The sequence below is a fragment of the Nymphaea colorata genome, chromosome 5, assembly GCF_008831285.2.
Source record: "Nymphaea colorata isolate Beijing-Zhang1983 chromosome 5, ASM883128v2, whole genome shotgun sequence".
Taxonomy (NCBI): domain Eukaryota; kingdom Viridiplantae; phylum Streptophyta; class Magnoliopsida; order Nymphaeales; family Nymphaeaceae; genus Nymphaea; species Nymphaea colorata.
In genome coordinates, this window is record NC_045142.1 from 3395673 (window position 1) to 3417288 (window position 21616).

Consider the following 21616-nt stretch of genomic DNA (forward strand, 5'->3'; position numbering starts at 1 on the left):
TAACGTAAAAATAGTTAATGCACATGTTCTTCATAATAGCATCAATTAATAAATAAAATAAATGTAGTAAGAAATTATTTTCCCTATTATTCTTCTTTGTCACGTGTGCCATCTCCTAATTCTTGGTATTCTTACCGGGACCCTACATTCACTTGTATGAAATTACTCCACATATATATTACTTTATAATATATGCTAATTTCAACTTTGTTTATTAGAGAAAAGGTTCCTATCAAGTTAATGTCAACAACAAGTTACCTGCAAGCTCGGAACAGACCAACAACCATGATCTGGATCTGGATCCAAACCAAATCTCCAACCAAGAGGAGTTGCTAAATCCAGTGAGGTTCGGACCCTGCCCATCATTTATCTTGATCCAGACCCGAAAAATTTCCAACCCATAAGGCGGGCTTCACCCTACTGCCACATCAAATATTTATTTGCACCTTTGCACCCGCAATCAGGTCGGCAGGACATGTTGGCAGAGCTAGAAGTTCTAGCTCCGCCATAACTAAATGCTCACACCAGCCCACATGTAGCTCTGACGAACCTATGTTGGCCATAAATCTCTAATCATATACTAAAAATGCAGGTCTTAAATACACAAAGGGATATAAACGGTTCTAGTTTGGTTAGGTTGCTAGATCCGACCCAATTGGATCCTTCCTCATTGCATTTACCTGTGGACTAATTAACCAAATTTCCAAACCAAAATCCAGACCCATTGAACGTAAGATCCAAAAAAGAATACAAGGTAATTGGGTCACCTAGAACCTCACAAGCCTGACTCGATTTACTATTCCCAGATCATGTTTTCTTTCCATTGGATCCTACCAAACAATTTGCTTCTGGGTCATTAATAAGATTCTTCTTACTTGTTAATAACAACCAGGTTAATGGAAAAGATTAGCATAACTGGTCGGAACAGCAGCTGGTAGAAACCAAGTCCATGGCTTGATCCTCATGGGCGTCAACTCCTTATAGAAGGTGCTAGTGCGAGATATTATTATTATTATTATTATTATTATTATTTCTATTGATTGCCAACATTGGGTGAACAGGAGATTAACAACCCACCCATTCTCCCTTCCTGTACAGGATGGAATATGATAACTAAGACAAGATAGCTGATCTAATTCAAGCAACAGATGAGATGACAAGGTTGGAACTTGGATTTCATGAAGTTTTCAAGGTAAAACCTTCACAGCCACCTGAAAGCTTTCTCAGTCGAGCAAATACTTTATGCTCTTAACTCAATGGTGCTAGTCATCCATACAATCAATGAAGGCCATAAAGAAGATTCATGAAGCTCTTCCTACTTTCACTTAATTCCACGCAAATCGTACACCCATTAAAGCAATAGCTGCGGTATATTAATCACTTGAAAGATCACTACCAAACAGATAAAGGTGGCACTAGGAGATAGATGTCTATGTTGAAGGAAACCACGTGTTGATCTAACCGTGTTATTGGGAATCAAAAGACTACGTATCATTCATTGATGCAGAATAGAATGGAAAGGACTACTTATCATTCAATGAGGACAAGGTGGAAGGTAATTCTGATGGATACTAATTAGAAAGCTGTCACACCTGATGGGTTCTTTGGCAACAGTAACATTTTACTTTGTTACGAAGCTACCTAAAAAATGAGACAGATACATAGAACATTATAACAAGTGTTTTTAATTAGATTTATGAGACTGTAACAAACTGTAATTGTAGCCAAACATCTTTTTAAGAAGCAATGCTATGTATAAATTAACATAGTTTTTAAAGTATCAATGTGCAAATAAATGCTTTTTGTGGGGTTGGTGTGGGCAATTGTCCACACTGTGTATATGTGGCTCCACTGTTGTTTTGGGATTTTCATTCAAAATTGCAACCTCCATGGTTGAAAACCTAGAAATTTACTATTTAAAAAGGTTTATCTGGGGCATGCAAGTGAGGTTTTATGTAGCCTATGAAATTGCAAAACTGTTGGATTATGTGGGCACCTTCCAATGAAGGGCCAACAAAGAGTTAGACATTGATTTAGCTTTTGAAAGGTGGGCATTGATGCCACTCGAGCCAGTGATTGCCGACTATCGGCTCTTTGCTCAGGCCTTTCTGGTACATACCAATTACTATGGTTAAAAAGTTTGGTATCTAATGTCAAATTGCATGACATGTGTTCTTCAAAGCATTTCATGGCCACAAAGGAAAATTAGGGCATATTCACCAAAGCATGTGGGCATGTGTATATATACACACATACACTCAAGCACTCTTTCTGCTACACAAAATATTACAAGGAATTAGGAGAATCTAATTCCTTAATATTAGATTATGATATATGGGTGATTATGGGAAGGGGACATGGCCCTTGCCCGCCCCCTTGCCTCTGCCCTTGCAAGTAGAGATGGACAAGGAGTCAAGCCAACTCTGGCTCGACTCGAACTGGCCCGTGTAAGTTTTGAGTTTGAACTTGAGGTAAAACTTTTGTTACAAAAAAAATGAATCGAGTTGGAGTTACATAAGCTCGACTCACTCAAACTCGGATCAGCTCTTGCATGTCTTCCCTGTTTATCATTCTTCAATGCTTGTTGGATAAATTTTAACACCCCGTTTGAGGTTTTCATTTTCATTTAAAGAAAAATATCAAATGACTCGATCGTAAACAAGTGGAGGTCGAGCCGAATGTGACTCAAGCCGAGCTTGAGCTCGATTCGCTCGCTGCATATTTCTACCTGCAAGGCTCCCCTCTTTCTAGAGCAGAAAGATTTCAGAGAGTTTAGTACCTACGAGAAGGTATCTTTATGCTTGGAACAGTAATTGCTAGTGAGATAAAACAGAGGTGCGTTAATTGCTGCTTGAAAACTAAACTACCAGAAGGTTTGCTACCAATCGAAGAAGACAGATGTCGAGGACCATAAATCTGTCTTTAAACATCTGTTCATACTATCGCCGTGCACATTTACACATGGAGGCTCAGAATAGGGATGGATCTCCGGAATCATAAATCTGCATGACTAGGAGTGTCCGACTGAGGAGACGGAAAACTGGATTTGAATTCAGAATTTGGCCTTGCGATATTGATGCATGCAGCACAAGCATCTTTCTTTGCTATCTCTGCCCATCATGCAGGCAAAGCATGCTTCTAAAGAGACGACTTCAATCTATCTATCGGTGAAATAGGTCAGGATATGATAATGGAGTTTTGTGTTTTTTTGAGTTGCAGGGAGACCGACCAGATCCTATTGTAAATTAATATTTAGTTAGATTATTCGAAGCCAAAATGTTTACAGCACCCCTCCTCCAGCATTTATCGCGGGATGCAGTCCGAAGAAACTGCACAAAATACCAAGAATTAATCAACTATTTCATTATTTTATAAATATATATATACATATTGAAATATGTCAGCAAGCTACCTTTGTGGTCAGATGTTTTTTTTTTAATCTTTTTTAATTTTAAAAACTGTCATAAATGATGCATTTCATGGCTAAAAGTGATAGCTAATCAATTGTCTCGCCCAATAAATCATTTATGACAGTTTTTAGAGTCACAAAATAAGAAAAAGATTATCATGGCAAGATGGTTTTTTATTTTTTGTGACACTAAAGATTGTCATAAATGGTACATTCTGTGTCGTCCGTTGATTGACCATAGTTTTTACCTAAGGAATTTACCATTTGCAATGGCTTTTTGCATCGTAAAACAAAGAAAGACGTTCGGCTTATATATATATATATATATATATATATATATATATATATATATATATATATATATATATATATATATATATATATATATATATATATATGAGGGAGAGAGAGAGAGAGAGAGAGAATGCTCGAAGTTATTAGAGGTATTGAGCTTCTAAAACGAGCAAAACGGGCCTAACCAAAGATTTGTAATTTCTCACCGCTTTTCCTTATAAAAGTTCATGAAAGTTGCATGAGTTAATGAAATTTGGTGACCATCATATACTAAAACCAAGCATTGCGCACATATGTAGGGTTGATCTTAAATTATGCTACCTCTAGGAGACGTGAACCCTACAAGAGAGAGAGAGAGAGAGTAAATAAGACGACTAGGGTAAAGAAACTATAACTTAAACTTAATTTTTAATGTTTTGTTTCTGCAATCTAACCTTATATGGCTATGATCTCAAAGGTTATTTAGTAACATACATTCACATTAAGTTAGTCATTTTGCTACTTTAATAATGTTTCTTAATAATAAAAAATAAACAGCTTTTATAACATCAAAATTTTGATAGAAGAAAAGATCTTTTTCTTTTGCCAACACAAAATTAAGACGTCTCATTTTTATTCCTTACCCAAGTGGCTTGCTAGTACCAAACACAATATAAGAGAGAGAGACAGAAAGAACCTGTTGGCGCAGTAATCCACAGGATATTGTTGGTCAACATGTGAAGATGATACGCATAAATTGGGTTGTCAGGTTTGTGTAGTCGGTGTTTTACAAAGTTGAGAACATTTAGGGCGCTATGAGTAACGCGCCATACCAATGGATCGTTCTCCAATTCCCTTGCATTTTCCGAGTTGGCTCTTGTACTCCACACATCAACCTCGACCGAAAAATCTGTACTGCACAGCAGCAGCTGGTCTGCCATCCTGCTAGTGGATCTGAGACCTGATTTTCTCAGATATAAAGAGACTTATCTAGAATGTGGGCAGGTCCCAAATGGCCGGACGCCACCGGTTTTCAGTTTTCCTGCCTCCAAAATCTGGGTACCTCTGGATTCAAGTTAGTACAGTAGAACAGAAAATTTCCAGATGTTGATCTCCTCTAAAGGACCCATCTCTCAAATGGGGACAGATGGATGTTAACTTCAACTTGTATTGTTCATTGCTGGTTAAATGTGCGTGTGGCTTTGAGCTCAATATGATTCTGATTTAAAGGGTTCGAATTACCAAATAGAGTCAGTGGGGTGTCTGCAACTTCATTCCAAAAATTGAAAAGTTCAATGAGAAGAAGATGAAAGATGTGATGAGACTTTGTAGAGTCTCTGTTCGAGTCAGTTTCAGGCAGAATTGCTCGAGAGAGAGAGAGAGAGAGAGAGAGAGAGAGAGAGTCGTTTTGGTGAGGAACTGACAAAGACGTGAAATTTGAAGGCCATGATTCCAACGTTCTAAGCAGAGAGAACGTGCAGGCACCTAGATTTGTCATGGCGGAAAGGTCAGGGGCATGTGGGCAGCACGATGGAGGCTCTGGCTGGTGCTGGAACGAAATGGGTAGCGGCTTAATGTGGTTTAATTGGTCTCTCATGGCTTCCCTCCAGAGTTAAATGTTTCTCTGACTCTCTCCCCCACCCCGAACAATAAATTCCACAAACACTATGACGACGTTTCGCTTTCCTGCCGTGGTGCAGCGCTGCACTATCCGTTCGCCTCCGGCCAGGAGAGTCAGAAGCAAAGGAAACGTCGGTCTCAAGACAGATGGGTCGTGCATGGCGAAGAGAGAGAGAGGTTGCTCATGGCAGGACCATACTCAGTAGTACTGCCAATCAAAAGGAGAAATCTAATAATGCGCTTGAAAGACACTGCTTTTCTACCACAGAGCACTGAGAAACCGTCCTCTGCTTCGAGTGATTGTGGAATAGAAGGAAATGACAGTCGGTAGAGTAGGATCGATCGTGGGCTGACTGTGGAAGAAAGGGAAAAAGTAAAGAAAACGTAACAGATGTGGTGAAAACAGGGAAGTAAGAAGACGAAAGGACATGAAATGAAACTGCGTCCTTTCAAGTAAAAGGAATCTTATGTAAAAGCTGAGGTGTTCATCTTCGAGGTTGGACCCCCAAGTGTGACCATCTGCAATTTAGAGGTTCCTGTTCAAAATTTTACCAAAACTCCATGCGAGGCAGTAAAGGAGGACCTGAAGAGGGCGAAGCTCTTCTCCTTCTCCTTTTTATTTGAGCATTTTCGGGATTAATGAAGATTTGAGATTGTTCTTATTTAGTATTGCTCCTTATGAATGAGCAGCACCACCAGGAAAGTGGACAAATATTACCAAAGGTGCAACACCATGTGACTTGATCTGCACCCAACTTTAACTTTAGAGGAGCAGCCATAGCAAGTTGTCATTTTATACTAATATTACCAAGAGTGGAATGTAAGCAACTCTTCTTTTTCAAAAGGAGAGAAGAAGATACAAACAAATTCGCAGTGCTGTTAACAGAGATTTTCTTTTTGTTGCTTGTGTCTTCTCCATCCTCTGAAATTTGGAGTGATCATACACACAATTGTGGTCTAGACTGGAGTAGATTCTTTGCAATTAGGGATGTCAATGATTCAAATTCGAATGAAATCAATATACCACTTATCGTATTTTACTTATCCGATGTTCATATATTTGGATTTGAATTCAAATTTTAATATGCACATATATATATATATGTCTAATGCCATCTTTGAATCTAATTTTTAGGTTCACAATCTGAATCTGATCCTAATACTGCTTTGAAATCCGTGCATGATTCTGAATTCCACTTTTAATTGCACATCTGAGTGTGAACTGCATTTTGGTATGTTGAGAACCGTTGCTCAAAATCTATAGACATTTGATGGGGAATATTTATTTAGAACTAAACTCAAATATAACTTTGGATGAATGTCTTTTCTTACACATAAATCCGACGCAATTTGTTATTTGAATATTAATTTCTTTTTCATGACCAACATTTTTTTTGGATATATGATCCGTTATCCAATCAATTGACATCTCTAATTGCAATGAGGTCAGATTAATGGTTGTCAACCTGTGTCGTGTTACTTTTCTGGACTACAAACGGCAGCATGCACGACAATCAAATTAAAGATTATACCATATGACCACCTAGCCTAGGTCTCGAAACTACTCTAGACTCTCATAGGTGCTACTCTCGGCACTTGTTCTCTATATAAAAATTTTGAAAAATAATATTTCGGCTCTAGTTAGAATTTAAAAACTTTACTTCGGCCTGCTTAGTGAAAAATTTCTGGCTCCACCCCCAACTTCTTCTCTAGTTCTGTTCTTGAGAATTTTTTTTTTTTTGTTGACATCCCACATCAGAAAAGACGATACCAATGTTGTGAAAATCTCAACTCTTCAGATCAGTTCACTAGCAGATAAAGGGTGGCTCATGTTAATATTCGTATTTATGTTATTTTTAAAATTTAAATTGCTCCTCTTTTTCTCAAGGCCTATTTATGATCAATAAAATTAGAATCCCTTAATCTTCCTAATGCCAGTTTTTATAACAATGTATGAGCCCTCATCCCATTCCTCTTACTGGCCGCCCTTAGTACTATTTTCCCATGGAAAAGCAGGCTGCAATGATGTTATATGGGAAAGAAACAAGGGGAAAGGAAAAGAAGACGCATTCCCCTCCTTGTCAAAAAGGAAAAGGCCTTTCAAACCCCACACCAGACAGCGCCTGCTTTTATGATATCACCCTTTTTGACTTCATCACCTCCGAAATTGATTCGGATTCCACTTTGAATGACATCAAAATTAGGTTTTCCGGCAACCCTGTTTTGAAATTCTTAGGGTGCGTTTGGATGACACCATCTACAAACTTGGTTTCGTGAAAACCTCGTTTTCAAAAATCTGGTTCAAAACTCAGTTTTGTAAACTTCGTTTGTATGTTTGAATGACAAGTGAAAAACTTTGTTTAGAAGTAGAAATTAACCTTGAAAAACCTGGGTGAGGGGAAGCAGGGTTTTTAGGGCTTTATGAAAACCAAGTTTTGTTAAAACCAGGTTTAATTTTCATCCAAACACTATTGAAATTGTGTTTTGAGACAAAACCAGGTTTTTGTCTCCCAAAACCTGGTTTTAGATTGTCATCCAAACAGCCCCTAATTTTGACATATGGCTGAAAGACTTGCCTTTTAGGTAAAACAGATTTTTGCCCCTCTCCAAGCCCTTATCTTATCATCCAAACATCCGAACCAAGTTCAAAAAACTAGATTTTTAGTCAGGTTTTCATAAAAATTCATTTTTATAAAACCAAGTTTCCATAAAACTTCGTTTTTGTAAAACCCAGTTTTCATAAAACTTTGTTCTTATAAAACCAACTTTTTTAACGGTATCACCCAAATGCCCGATTAAGGATTTACAAATATGGGCTCATTTTTTGGGAAAATTCCTCAAAGAGTCACCAATTCCATTAAAAGGTTGAAGTAGATGCACAATTTATGAAATTACCCTTCTAATCTCTTTTTTTTTTCCTCCTCTTTTGGAGTTAGTTTCAATTAAGAGGAGGAGAAGCAACTACGTAAAATATAGTCCGCATTAATGATTTCCCCTTACTTGTTTCTTCGATATTTTTTCTCAAAAGCTAAATACATACTTATTACAATTTGAAGTTAATTGGTAATTTGTTATTTACTTGAACAACATTAAAAAAAAAATCATTTTCCACTTTGAGTGCTACCACACTATAGTAAAAACAAAAAAATCAACTACATGACACAAATGTCATCAACCAAATCAAATTTCTAAACGTTTTTCACATATGACAAATTTTAAAATTTTTGTAAACATTAGTCAATAAATAGAACCTGGCCGGCTTTGCCCGCCAGCCCCTTGCATTTGCTGAACACATACGGAACCCTGCAAGTCAGTCCACGACCACTACAGGTGTCTATTTATTGCGAATTAGACTTGGGCGTCGGGCCGGGCGGCGGCGGTTACTAGATACCAGGCCTAGTATGGGCCCGGGTACGGGCTCAAAAGACCCCTGGTTGGTTATATTTTATTATTAAAAATATATTTTATATTTAAAAATCATTTCATATTTAAAAAATAACTTTTTATTGTAAATGGACTGGCCTAGGCTTGAACTCGAGTTTTGAACATCGGGCTGACCTGATGCCCCTGATGCATAAGTCTATTGCGAATCAAACTTGGCTTGTCATGAGCATCAATTGTTCTTTCTAGCCCGTATTGGAGAAAAAAATTAGTAATTATAAATGTATATATATATATATACATATATATAATATTTTTAAATTTTTTATCAAAACAAAACCGAGCCCGACCAAGCATGAGCCCAACTAAATTTGGCCAGAGTTGCGACCGGATTGCCAAAATGGCGTCCGGTCCTGACTGCAAATAGAATCGCCCTGGCCTGCTGCCCACTCTTACTCAAGAACACAACATCACGCAACACTCTTCCTCAAGAACACAACATCACTCAGCACTCTTCCTCAAGAACACAACATCACGTTCTTGGTGTTCTTGACAAGGTATGTGCTTCTTTCTAAGTAGCTACGTAGAGGCCTTTCATATTCAAGATTTTGCCTCTTTGAGTTTGATTTTTCTATAGAAACTTTGGATTATTAGTAAAAAAAAAAAGCCAAGTTATCGAGGCCATTTGTGAAGGTTGACTAGAGGAAGGGGCGGAGCCAGGATTTCGTTTAGGGACGGGCCAAGGATTTCGTTTAGGGACGGGCCAAATAATTCAATCTCAAATTTGGATAAGGCCAAACTGAACCTAAATAAAAAAATACATTGAACAATTAAATTTTTTTTATTTTTCTAATGTAAATTTTTTTTTCCAGCCTGTTTAGGGCGGGCCACGGCCTAGGCGGGCCCTCCCCTCCCTCCGCCATTGACTAGAGGTGTGCCCTTGCTTCATGGTGACTCGTGCACCAGGGGTGGAGGGAAGGGGGGCCCGCCTGGGTCGTGGCCTGGCTGAGTGCATGATTTTTTTTTATATTGAAAAAAACAAATTTTTTTAATTTGGCCCGACGATTTTTTTTTATATTGAAAAAAACAAATTTTTTTAACTCCTTTTGGCCTGACCAGTGGATCGTTTGGTCCGCTCTTAAAAAAAATCCTGGCTCCACTTTGTCTACACTAATTCAAGGGTCACGCCACCCATGACGTAAACATGAACAGATTGAACATGCAAAGGATCAATTCACCATCCCAATAAATTCAAAGCGATAAGTGCTGAGATCATTCTGGTCGAAAACCAAGTTTTTTATTGCTTTTAAAGTATACCTGCCATACGGATACAACAAGTGTCATGCTTCAGATCTCATATTAGTAAAAAAAAAATTAGATACCGGATCCTCATTAACACGAGCGATTATAAGGATATTAGACGGTAGAGATTAAATTATAAATATTATTTACAGTAGCCCCCAATATTATTCAGAAGAAAAAATGCAAATGAATTTCTTAAATCAGACCTATTGTTTTCTTTGAGCACTATTTCGAACTATTAAGAAAAAATAGTTTAACTTTCTATCCAATCTCTTTGGAGTCAATGGCATACATGATTTTAATCAAAGTCGGGTATATATATATATATAACTAAACTTTATATCATATGTAAGATGTCTAAAAGAACACCCCATTTCTGATGCTGTGATGATATATATATATATATAAAGAGAGAGAGAGAGAGAGAGAGAGAGCGATGACAGGCTACCCTATAATTTAATACTAAATGATAAGAATACCTGTAATTGTTTTTACTTTTTTTTTTTTAACCAATCATTATAATCACCTATCAGTTTTTTTATACCTTTTTTACTTAACCACAATCATTATAGATCTATCCATTCTTATTAATAGTTGAAGGACCCCTTAAACGCTGGAATCATCATTCAATCTTCCTATATATATATATATCTATATATATATATATATATATATAATCTTCCCATATATATATATATATAGCGTATGTTCGAATCGACAGACCATGAACTGGCCAGATAAGATCCTAAACTATGCTATTATATATATATATATATATATATATATATATAAAACAACGCATGAACTGGCCGGATAAGATCCGAATATACGCCAATAATTCAGGGACTTAGAAAGAATATTTGCCAACACTTGAATAATGGCTAGGCTCCCCAACATGGTTCTGGACCCCCACAATTATTATAATCAAACGGCCAGCTATTGCCTTCAATGCCGCTCTAGCCTGTACCTCATCCATATCCTCTGCAAATACAGAACAAAGACAAAATATCCATGGCAATTTGGCGGGTTTCCCGAGAGAGAGAGAGAGAGCATCTCGATCATTGAATCATTTCTTCAACTACTACCACTGTGCTGTCCTCGGCACTATCGTATACTTTCTTCACGTGGAGCAGCGAAAAGCTTACACAATGGCACGCCTGCCATTGGACTCTTTTGGTACACCAGCAGGAAAAAGGAGATGGAGAAAAAGCAGAAAAGAACAGCAAGGAGAAAAGAAATTGATTCAATGGATGCTCCGTTCCATGTCCATACAGATTTTAAATTATTGCAGGCTGCAGCAGTCGAAGCAAGGGAAATGGCACACAGACGCACGTATCTATTGATGTACATACGCGATTTGACTGAGGGCAAAGCGACTCCCAGTAGCTACAGGAACAAGCACAGAGGGATACAGGGAGAAGACGATGATTTACACTGACAGTCCTCAAAATGAACAGTACAGAAGAAGAAAGGGAAAAACAAGAACAATTTAGATGGAAAGCAGCAGCTCAATGGTGGTGGCGCTGAGAGTTCATGGCCTGGACTTGAAAGGGATGGCCCTGATCACAATTTGGTGGTAGATGGCAGCAAGGGCTGCACCAATGAAGGGACCGACCCAGAAGATCCACTGAAAAGATACAAAAATAAACCGGCCTTTTGTTAGTTTCTCAAAAATGGGAAAGATGAGATTAAGACATCTACTCTTGTGCGTTTCTGCATCTTATTTTGGAGAATCAGAGGAGAGAAGGAACCAAACGCTTACATGGTCATGCCAGGCATCGGGCTTGTTGTAGATGATGGCAGCTCCCAGACTCCTGGCCGGGTTAATGCCGGTTCCTGTAATGGGGATGGTGGCCAGGTGGACGAGGAAGACAGCAAACCCAATTGGCAGAGGAGCCAAGATCTGTTCGCAGAACATTCTAATTAGACAGAATCTACCAAAGAAAACTTTCACATGAAAAACCAAAAAGGGACTTGAGAATATGGAGGGAACAGAACAGTAGAAAGAATTTCAAAGCTCCCATGAGGTTAGAAATTTCTCATCATCGACCAAAGAAAACCTTAACTTTAAAAGACACCAAAAAAGGAGAAGGTAGACAGTACAGAAGAAATCTCCCATGAAGCTAAAAATTTCTCATCACAACTCTATGTCAGGCCATAAAGGAAGAGATTCAAAGAAGAATAGTATATTTCTTGGCTATGCTAAAGGTTGTTTTCAAAAGAAAATCTGAAGCGACAAAGAAACCCTGGCATTAAACAGCATTATTTTTTACATTTAAGAGAGAAAGAGAGAAAGATGGCTTACAGGGACATGGGAATCCCTAGCGTTTCTCTTGGCATCGGTGGCGGAGAAGACAGTGTAGACGAGGACGAAGGTGCCGACGATCTCGGCTCCGAGGCCGTCTCCCTTGGTGTAGCCAGCGTTTACCTTGTTGGCACCACCGCCGTTGCCCTCATACAGGCTCCTACCATAGCCCTTGACGACGCCAGCGCCGCAGATGGCCCCCAAGCACTGCATCACCATGTAGAAGATTGCCCTTGTCAGCGACAGCTTCCTCGCCAGCAGCAGTCCAAACGTCACAGCAGGGTTTATATGCCCACCTGTTCACCGCCACCATTAGAGAGAGAGAGAGAGAGATCAAAGAAGAGAGATAGAGAGGGAGATGATTGCTATACCAGAGATGCCGGCAGTGCAGTAGACGAGGGCAAAGATCATACCACCGAAGGCCCAAGCGATGCCCTGGATGCCGACGGTGGTACACAGACCAGTGTTGGACCTTTTCACCCCCATAACGGTGAGGATGGTGATGTAGAGGAAGAGGAAGGTGGCCATGAACTCCGCTATCCCCGCCCTCCAGAAGGACCATGACTGGAGCTCGCCGGGCTCGAACAGCGGCGCCGGCGGCGGTTCCTTGTAGTCCTTGTCCTGGCTCTGCGCCGCCGTTCCGATCGGCTGCCTCTCAGAGAATTTGTTGGCACCGAGTCTAACATCTTCTTCCTTCCCCTCCATGATCCTGTTCCTCACAAGCCTCTCTTCCTTTCTTTCTCTCCTCTCTGGTTCTTCTCACTGTCCTGCTTTTTCTGATAGCCATGGCGCACATGGCCTTTATTTATAGGAGCAGGCCACTGAACTCTCCCGAAGTGTCGTGGGGCCCTCACCCTTCGATAATTTAACTCGCGGCCAGCTTTGTCAACCTGATGACCGTTTTTATGTTGACGTTAAATTCACTTTCCTCACGCCGTAAATTTGCTTTTTCCCCTTCAGTTGGTACCGCCGGTAAAAAAACCAGCAAAGGAGGACACATCCTATCTTGTCTTCTTGTATTTAATATCTGCCCGTTATGTGAAAACCAGAAAAGCATTCCTGCTTTTTCGTCCAACGAGACAAACGAGATATTGGTAATCTGAATTAAACGAATATTTAAAGTTATGCCCACTATCGCTCTTTTTTTTTTTAAGGTTATTTTGCATTATCAACCTACTTTATTTACTTCCATAGGAAACCTTGTCCACCGTGTGAATCCACATCCTCTCCATGATAAGGGTGAACACGAGTTGAGTCAGCTGGTTGAGTTCAGTCATTTTCATCTCCACTCGAATAATAAAACCTCCAGTTCAACTTGGCTCAAGCTCGAAAATAGCTCGACTTGGTAGTTACGACTCGATTAAGGCTTGACAAACTCGCAAACTCATTTGAATATATCAACTTGATTATGGCTCAACAAACTTGATTAAGGTTCGAGCTCCACAGTTACGTGTTGAGCTCGAACTCAACTCGATTATTTGAACGAGTCGACTCATGAACTCGAACTCGACTCGTTAAGCAAATGATTCGGCTCGAATTCGTTTACGAGTCAAACTTTAACAAGTCAAGCTCGAGTACCTCGATTTGTTGTTCACCCCTAGCTGATGATGTGAAGGATAGTTATATGATATTTGGGTTAAAGGGTACACCATAAGTTACTCAGGTCCGCAATGAACCCAGATAAAAGAAAGAAAGAGTGACTTCACCCTAACAATGTTAAGGGCCATGTCCTCTCGCATGCTCATGCCTGCATGTAGGTGTCTGTGTGTGGGCGTATGTGCACGTGAGTGATATTCAATAACAAGAACTGACACATACAATTGGAATATACAGCATTTATGGTCTTTTTCTTCATTGTTCAAAGACTACTTGCAAAGATATATATATATAAAAGCTGCATATAGTTCGATCCTTTTACTGTTTTTTCACATGTAGTTGAACAAGAAAACACAAATAATACCCGCACTCGATCGAGCAGGTGGACAAAAGTGGGTCATCTTTATAGCTAGGGGTTGTAGGCAGAATCCTTGGTTGCAGGGCTGTTCTTTGTTCCATTGGTGTCTTCATTGATTGAACTCAATGGGCAAAGCTGCAAGGCTATTTGTTTTGCTTTTCAAAAAGGAAATGCATCCTGTTTGGATGCTTTTTAAGTCTAAATGGTGTTTGTTTTTTTGCTTAGATCTATCATTCCAACATCTTTCTCCAAAAGGCAAGATGAAAAGAATGTGGAAGTGGGGAAGTAAAAGAGTAGGTGAAGTAAGAAGTAAATGAGAAGAGGGAAAAGGAAAAAAATAGCTTTTGACCGCATTTATTTATTGGGTGGTTGGTGATCTGAGACCATAGACATGTTGGACGAGCGCGGAGCCTTGATCGCGAAAATTTGGTGGTCAAGGGTATTGTAGTAATTGTATACTATCACAAGTGTTCCCTCATATTCATATTTCCGTTCTTGTTCTGAGTAATACGGGTTTTAACGCTACCATAGATTTAGAAAGAGTCTTCGTGTTTCTGAACCACGTAAATCTTTGTGTTCTTGTGTATTTGATTCTTTTATTCTTCTCGATGAGACGACATCCTTGAATTTTAATAAGCAGTGTGGATCTCAAATCTTAACACAATACCCTAATTTCAATTTCACAAATCATATAGAATAAGGATCAAAAGCAATTTGCTTGTCGTGTTTTAATCTTTACCTTCATGTATGTGAAGGTGGAGGTTACTTTTTAGAGCTCAGCTCTAGATGCAAAACAACTTGGCAGAAACCATAAGAGGTTGTTTGGCAGTTGGAATACTTTGTGAGTGTTTCATAAACTTATGTCAAAGATTAACAGAGAACACTAGAATTAGGTGTTCATTACTTTGTTTCAAACTTTGTCGGTAATATCGTGGAATAATTACAAAGTGTTATATTTGTCAAACAATCCCTTACTGTCACGTCGCATTTGATTTGATGTGATGATTCAGATTGTGGTTAATATTGTTTGATGTTAACATCTAGAATAAATCAATGGGTTCAATACTTCTTTTTGCAAATTATTTCGATTTAATGTATCGGGCACCATGTTGCACGTCACAAGCTATAATTTTATTTTATCATTATTCTTATGGACGTGATCTTCGTGGTCCAGAACTTAGGAATTATTTCTCGAACTAATTCATTTAAATATATAATTGCTACTTTCACGTTTAGGCCTTGAATTTAAAATAATTTGAAAAACGCTTGGGCGGTGATACCTACAGTGACGGAACTAGAGAAAACCGTTGAGAGAACAAAGTTGAAGGTTTCCAGTAGTGTAGACCGTAATCGAGGAAGTTGAAACTTTGAAAAGCTCACAAAGGAAAATCTTAAGCACGAATGTCTCGAACACTGAACAGTACTATATTGAAATATAATAAAATGGAAAAATTACAAAAAGCCGCTGAAATCACAGGTGATCTTTTCAATTACATCAACTTAAACATTTTTATAGCGATTTTTATGTGCTAAACGTGTAAATCGAAGACTGTTGCTTAGGGCTGGAAATGACAAAAGTACCCTTACTGGTAAACCAATTACCCTTTATCAGGATAAAAATGAAATTCAAAAAATATTATTTAATAAAAGACAAAAATGACTCTATAATAAATCAGTTCAACTCATGGCGAAGTTCAAGACTACTTTGAGATTTGGATGAAAAGTGAGACACTACTGAGTTGGATGATGAAAAACATGTATTCAAAGGAGATAAAGACATGCAATTTTTTGTAAGTCACAAGTTCATTGTTTCTTTCTAGAAGCCTTTGAGAATTAGCGAGCGCCATTAGTCCACTAGTTGGCCAGTTTTTTCTTCAATTTTTGTGAATAAAGTTTTTTTTTTTTGAAAAAAAGATTATATGTAAAAATTGGTCATTTAGTTTGGACATTTTTAAAATAGCATTTAGATGAAAGCATTAGTGGAAGTAAGACTTTCTAGTTAGTGTTTCAAATTTAAATCAAAATACTCAAATTTTTTAAAAAATTTAAATTACAAACAAAAAAAGCAACTTTGTTCGTAGAATTAAGAAACTAAAACCTAGAACTTAAAAGTTTTATTTTTAAATTGAAGTTTCAAACCACCAAACTTTCTCTCATATTCCAATTCTCTTATCATTCGGATTTGATCGTCATTCAAACACGCCTTATACGACATTTCATTTAGAGGCAAAACGGTGGTAGAAGTAAAGAGGAAAGGCGTGAAGAGAAACAGTGAAAGCAACAAAGCCGTTTCGTCGTTCTTCTTTCTTTTCTTCCTGTGGGACCCACGCCCCACCACCGCCCCACATGCCACTCAGGAGGCTGATGGGTGGTGGACCCCACCCTCCTTTTTCTTTTATTTATCTTTTCATTTTTTTTCTTTTTATTTTCGGAAGCCCACCCTCAATTATGACCGTTGAGAGAGAGCGACGGGGTACGAATGCCAGCTAAGATGGACGCCAAAAACCTTTGGTCCCTCTGCTCGGAAAACTGCTCCCCCTGGGCCCCACCAGCAGGAGCGAGCCGTTGGAAATTTAGTCCTACGAATTTGCCCCTGAAAATTACATCTCAGGCGTTGCTTTGTGTCGTTATTGATGTGCTGACGAATGGTAGTTCTGTCATATGGTATTTTATCTGTGATGGATATAAGATAATTTTTTTTATATTTTTACCATCATAATTGTTAGAAAGTTGTAATGTTGAATACAATCACATTCTTCAATCTACCGAAATGATAACTTTTGTTATATGGTATTCTATTTGCCATGGATTAAAGTTAGTTTTTGTATTTTTACCATAATAATTGTTGGAAAGTTATAACAAATCGCATGTTCTAAATGTGAAAAGTAAAATTATCATGGTATAAACCGCGTGAATATGTTGATAATTTTACATGGAATAAACTTTTTACATTTTATTCTTGGAGAATGGTTGTCCATTTAACTACCAAGAGCATTTAAATTAATTTTAGCACAATGACATTGGTAAATGCATATCTATATTTTAGAGTATAATAAGAAGAAAAAAAAAAAGAATAGAAAAATCGAATGGAAAAAATGGGCGGAAATGTAGTAATGATTCAGTTCGATCAGCATAAAAATCCAATTTGGTGTTTTTAAAAAAAAGAAAACCTCTTTCACTTTTTCACTCGAAATCATAAACCAAGTTTAAGAGAACAATTAAAAACACCAATTTTTTGCAAAACCTGATTTTACCAAATATAAGTTGTTTTTTTCTTTTTCTTTTTTGCTTTTAGTATAATCAGAAGATCAAAGTCAATGGGAAGTGGATCATGAGTCATATTCCAAGCACGCCTCAACAATTTTTTTTGCTTTTCTATCTTTTTTTTTGTTTTTTTTTACGAGTTGAACCATGGTAAATTTAAAATAACCGGCGAGAAAATACTTTTAATTTAAGTACAAAAGAAATCTCGCACATGAACAGCATACAACACTACAAGTGTCAATGTCCCACATCTGAAGCCTATGTTTAACTAACATCCGGCTTTCTACCAGCTTCCGACTCAACCATGAAATTTCTTTATATTTACGTAATTAAATGTATTTTTGTAATAAAAAAAGTATAAATAAAGGTATTTTTGTAATTAAATAAAGTATAATTAAAATAATTTTTGTAATTAAAAGGAAAAACAATTTAAGAGTGCCGTATTGCATTCAATGAGTGTTATCTCATCTTCTCTCCCAGAAATTTAGGTTAATTTTAATCCGACAATTGATTATTGACCACACGCGTGTCCTTCGCTAGATGGAGACCCGGCGTGTTCGGTCAGGTGGGACCCATGGCATGGACCAATATGACCACTTTTGATAATATTTTTCTTTGTTAAGTTCTGTCGTTGTCAAATGATTAAAAATTAAAATTCTATATATTGTTAAAGAAACATTTGTTTATGGTTCATAGTTCATTTTGCCTGTTCGACCCGAAATATTGCACAATTTCATTTTAGATGCCATGTTCTCTACAATTGTTATTCTCATTTTTTTTCAAAAAATAAAGATTGTATAGTTAAACAAACAGTTTTAATTTTAGAATATAGACCCATCGTAGAATAAAAAATTCCAGAATTATAGTCTCACTCTAAGAAGTGAAATTATGATTTTATTATTCTAGATTTTTTTTAACAAATACGAAGACTTTAATTTATGAATTCATCCACAAGCCATCCTCAATTGTAGAGTCAAAATTCCACAGTTGTAGTTTCTGTTCTTGGTGAAAGTCATAGTTAACATTTTTTTTTTCAAAATTAAGGATTTATCTTTTTTTACTAAAAATTTACGTTGGCAGGTAGAGAGAGAGAGAGAGAGAGAGAGAGAGAGAGAGAGAGAGAGAGAGAACTCATTGGTGCTGACAAAGAAAATGAGAAGGGAGCTGCTTGCCGGCCCCTTGAGACAACCGACTTCCACCGCCCCTTACCTAATCATGGACTATCAGAAATAATCACAATTAAGTGGCAATTTTTTTTTATTTTCTTAGAATAAGCCGGTTGGTATCTGCCACGTGTCCTCGGCGGCCCAATAGACACACAGATTATCGAAATGTCGTGCTCTGGGTGGTGTGGCTGGAGTTGTCGATGACACGTGTAAGCGGTCCGAACGAGCTAGACAATGGACTGCGGGGACACAAGTGTCGATCTGGGATTGGGTGGGCCGAGAAGCTTCATTTCTGCTAATCATAAACTAGTGAATAATTTGATTATTATGACCCACAAGTTAATACCTGGGTTTGGATTTACTATCCAAATCCATATTTGGATCTGAATTCGGGAATCAGTTAGGCCTAGTTAAGACAGGTCATGGCTCTGATCCGGCCCCGCGGAAGCAGATGATTCAGCCTTTTGTCGAAAGGAAGCCAAGCCACGTTAGGATGACATGTAGAGACGAAAATACAGGTTGGCAATCGGCATTCTTGGATTGGGCTTGAAGCTGTCACACCTTGGTCCAGGCTGGCCGTGACCGTGCCGGGTTCGAGACCATGGCCCAGGTCCAGCACAGCAGCGTACATAGGCCCACTTGGCCAAGCTGGTCGTCCCAATCTGCACATGTTATGGGCCTGGTGAGGATGAACATAAACCCTTGTGCAATGTTTAATATGAAGAAAATAAGTGTACAATTATGCCTTAAATATGGTGTATTATTAGTAAGCAGTCCGGCCTTTTTTAGTGTAGTTTAAACAATCACATTTTGAAAAACGGACTCTAAAAAGAGTATTATACATGAGAGCGGAGCCAGAAATTTGTCATGAGAGGTCCGAATTAAAGTTTCTAAATTTTGACTAGGGCCCAAATATCATTTTTCTAAATTTTTATATAGAGTAAATGAAATTTTCTAAAATTTACATGTAATTTGTTTTAATTTTTTTTTGAGGTGGGGCCAGGACCTATGCAGGCCTCCCCTTGGCTCCGCCCCTGATTGTACATGCATTGGACCTGACACCGCTCCTAGATGAGATCAGGATATGCTAGAATGATCTAGCTAGTGTAGAAAGTGGATTCTTATTTGTAGCTTTTTCTTGCTTTAATTAGTTGAAAAAAAAAAACAGCCTTCATTCTGAGAAGTTTTTGAAGATGCTTTGATTCACGAGGCGGTTGGCACAACTATCAGGGTGGGAGTTGGTAGACGACCAGTCTCTATTTCGACCCTCAAAATGCAGCTGGTACCCATATGTAAGTTGAAGTATAGCGAATGTGTCACCTCGATATACCAAAAGCAACTCCGGACCATAAGGGGAATGTAGTATGCAGATTTTAGAACCTTGGTTGTATTTGGTTGCATGGTTTATTTAGATTCATGGTCATAAGATCTTAGTCCTTTTTAATGTTTTTGGAGAATATGAAACCCACGTTTGAAAAGATGTAAATATTACAACATGAATCTATAAACCTTGGATCCCGAAACTCATAGATCTGAATTGAGATTTATGAATTAATATCTCAATTCATAGTTTTCAAGTCCATAGTTTGTTAAAAGTATAGTTTCAAAACAAGCTCCATGTTAAGTCAGAACCTGAGATATAAAATCCAAAGTAATCAAATCCCTTCATGGTTTGCATTAGAAAAAGTTAGAATTATGCTTATGCTGAGTCTTTTACACTAAGCATTCTGAAAATCTGAATTTAGGGGTGTTTGATTGCCCCTAATCTAAAGTCCTCAGGATTCTAGAATTCTTAATCTAAGATTCAGATCTTCCCCCTCTGATTTGAAACTAAAACAAGGATTTTAAGTGCAGATATGAACTAGGAAATTTTCATTGATCTTTTACTACATCAGCGAAACATGCCATGTACAATCTACATCAGATCCGTGGACTTTAAATCCAAAATAATCAAACACTCAAATTCTTGTAGCTGTGAAACCTGTTCACTTTCCAAATGTACTTTGATAATTTGCTTTGTACCTAAGAGACTAGGAATCAAAACAATTAATAATGTGCCGTTAATATATGAACTTATTATTGAAAAAACTTTGATACAAAACTATCATATGAATGTAAAAATCGGATTCACATCAGATTAGGATTGTGAAATTGGATTTTAGATTCAGATTCATGTCATTTTTTTTTCATTATTCGAATCTAAATATTTGAATATATGAAAAAGCGGGTATAGTAAAGAGCATATCCGATTCCAATCTGATTTGTTGACATCCTCAAGACAAAAGCATCTAAAACTAATTAAACTCATGAAACACAGCCATGCAAACATGGTCCTTTACATGAGAACCAAACCTAAGAATCTTTGGTTATCATAATGCAAGCTAGCCACAACCAGCTCTCATGCTTTGTTGTGGAAAATCATTTGTCAATTCCATATAGGGCGCATGCGCTGTTCGCAAATCTGAGCGGTCCTCAAATCCATAGTTTTTAACATGTAGCATGCACCAACTATTTGTTTAAACCATAGTCATAGAAAACACATTTTTTTTTCGAAAAAAACGTGATAAATTAAATGACCGTTTAAAACAACATAATGCATCTTTTGAAAAAAAACGTTAAAAACGAAAAAACATGTTTTAATGCGCTTTTTTTCCTTTTTTTTCACTTTTTATTTTTTTTATTTTTTTTTATTTGTTGCAAATCTACCTATCTCTTGATGTTTGTGTTATTAGTTTCTCACTTATTTTATTTTCTTCATTTTTTAGTTTTTTAATTTTTCTTCAAATTTACCTTATTTTCTCTATTTTTTTTTATTTTTTCAATCTTGCCGTATTATACACAAGAAAAACCTCATGTTTATAACTCCGAAACGTTATTTGGGACTATGGTTGAAACAGTAAGTCTCACGTGATGTAGATTTGAGATCCGAGACTATCAAACAC

At 37.6% G+C, this 21616-nt stretch overlaps 1 protein-coding gene across 1 annotated transcript; it reads right to left on the reverse strand.

The window, feature by feature from the left end:
- Positions 1 to 11202: 11202 nt before the first annotated feature.
- Positions 11203 to 13078, reverse strand: LOC116254482 (aquaporin PIP1-1). Its single transcript, XM_031629891.2, has 4 exons — positions 12662 to 13078; positions 12291 to 12586; positions 11748 to 11888; positions 11203 to 11612 (listed from the first exon to the last, which is right to left on the reverse strand). Exons 1-4 carry the CDS (start codon positions 12993 to 12995, stop codon positions 11517 to 11519), a joined length of 867 nt encoding a protein of 288 aa, XP_031485751.1. The 5' UTR covers positions 12996 to 13078; the 3' UTR covers positions 11203 to 11516.
- Positions 13079 to 21616: the final 8538 nt, after the last annotated feature.

Excerpts from the sequence above, each read along its gene's own strand:
- LOC116254482 (XM_031629891.2), bottom strand. The coding sequence starts at position 12,995 with ATGGAGGGGAAGGAAGAAGATGTTAGACTCGGTGCCAACAAATTCTCT. Across the intron at positions 12,587-12,661 it reads CTGCACTGCCGGCATCTCTG|GTGGGCATATAAACCCTGCT; the intron begins GTATAGCAATCA and ends GGCGGTGAACAG. Across the intron at positions 11,613-11,747 it reads CCGATGCCTGGCATGACCAT|TGGATCTTCTGGGTCGGTCC; the intron begins GTAAGCGTTTGG and ends GTATCTTTTCAG.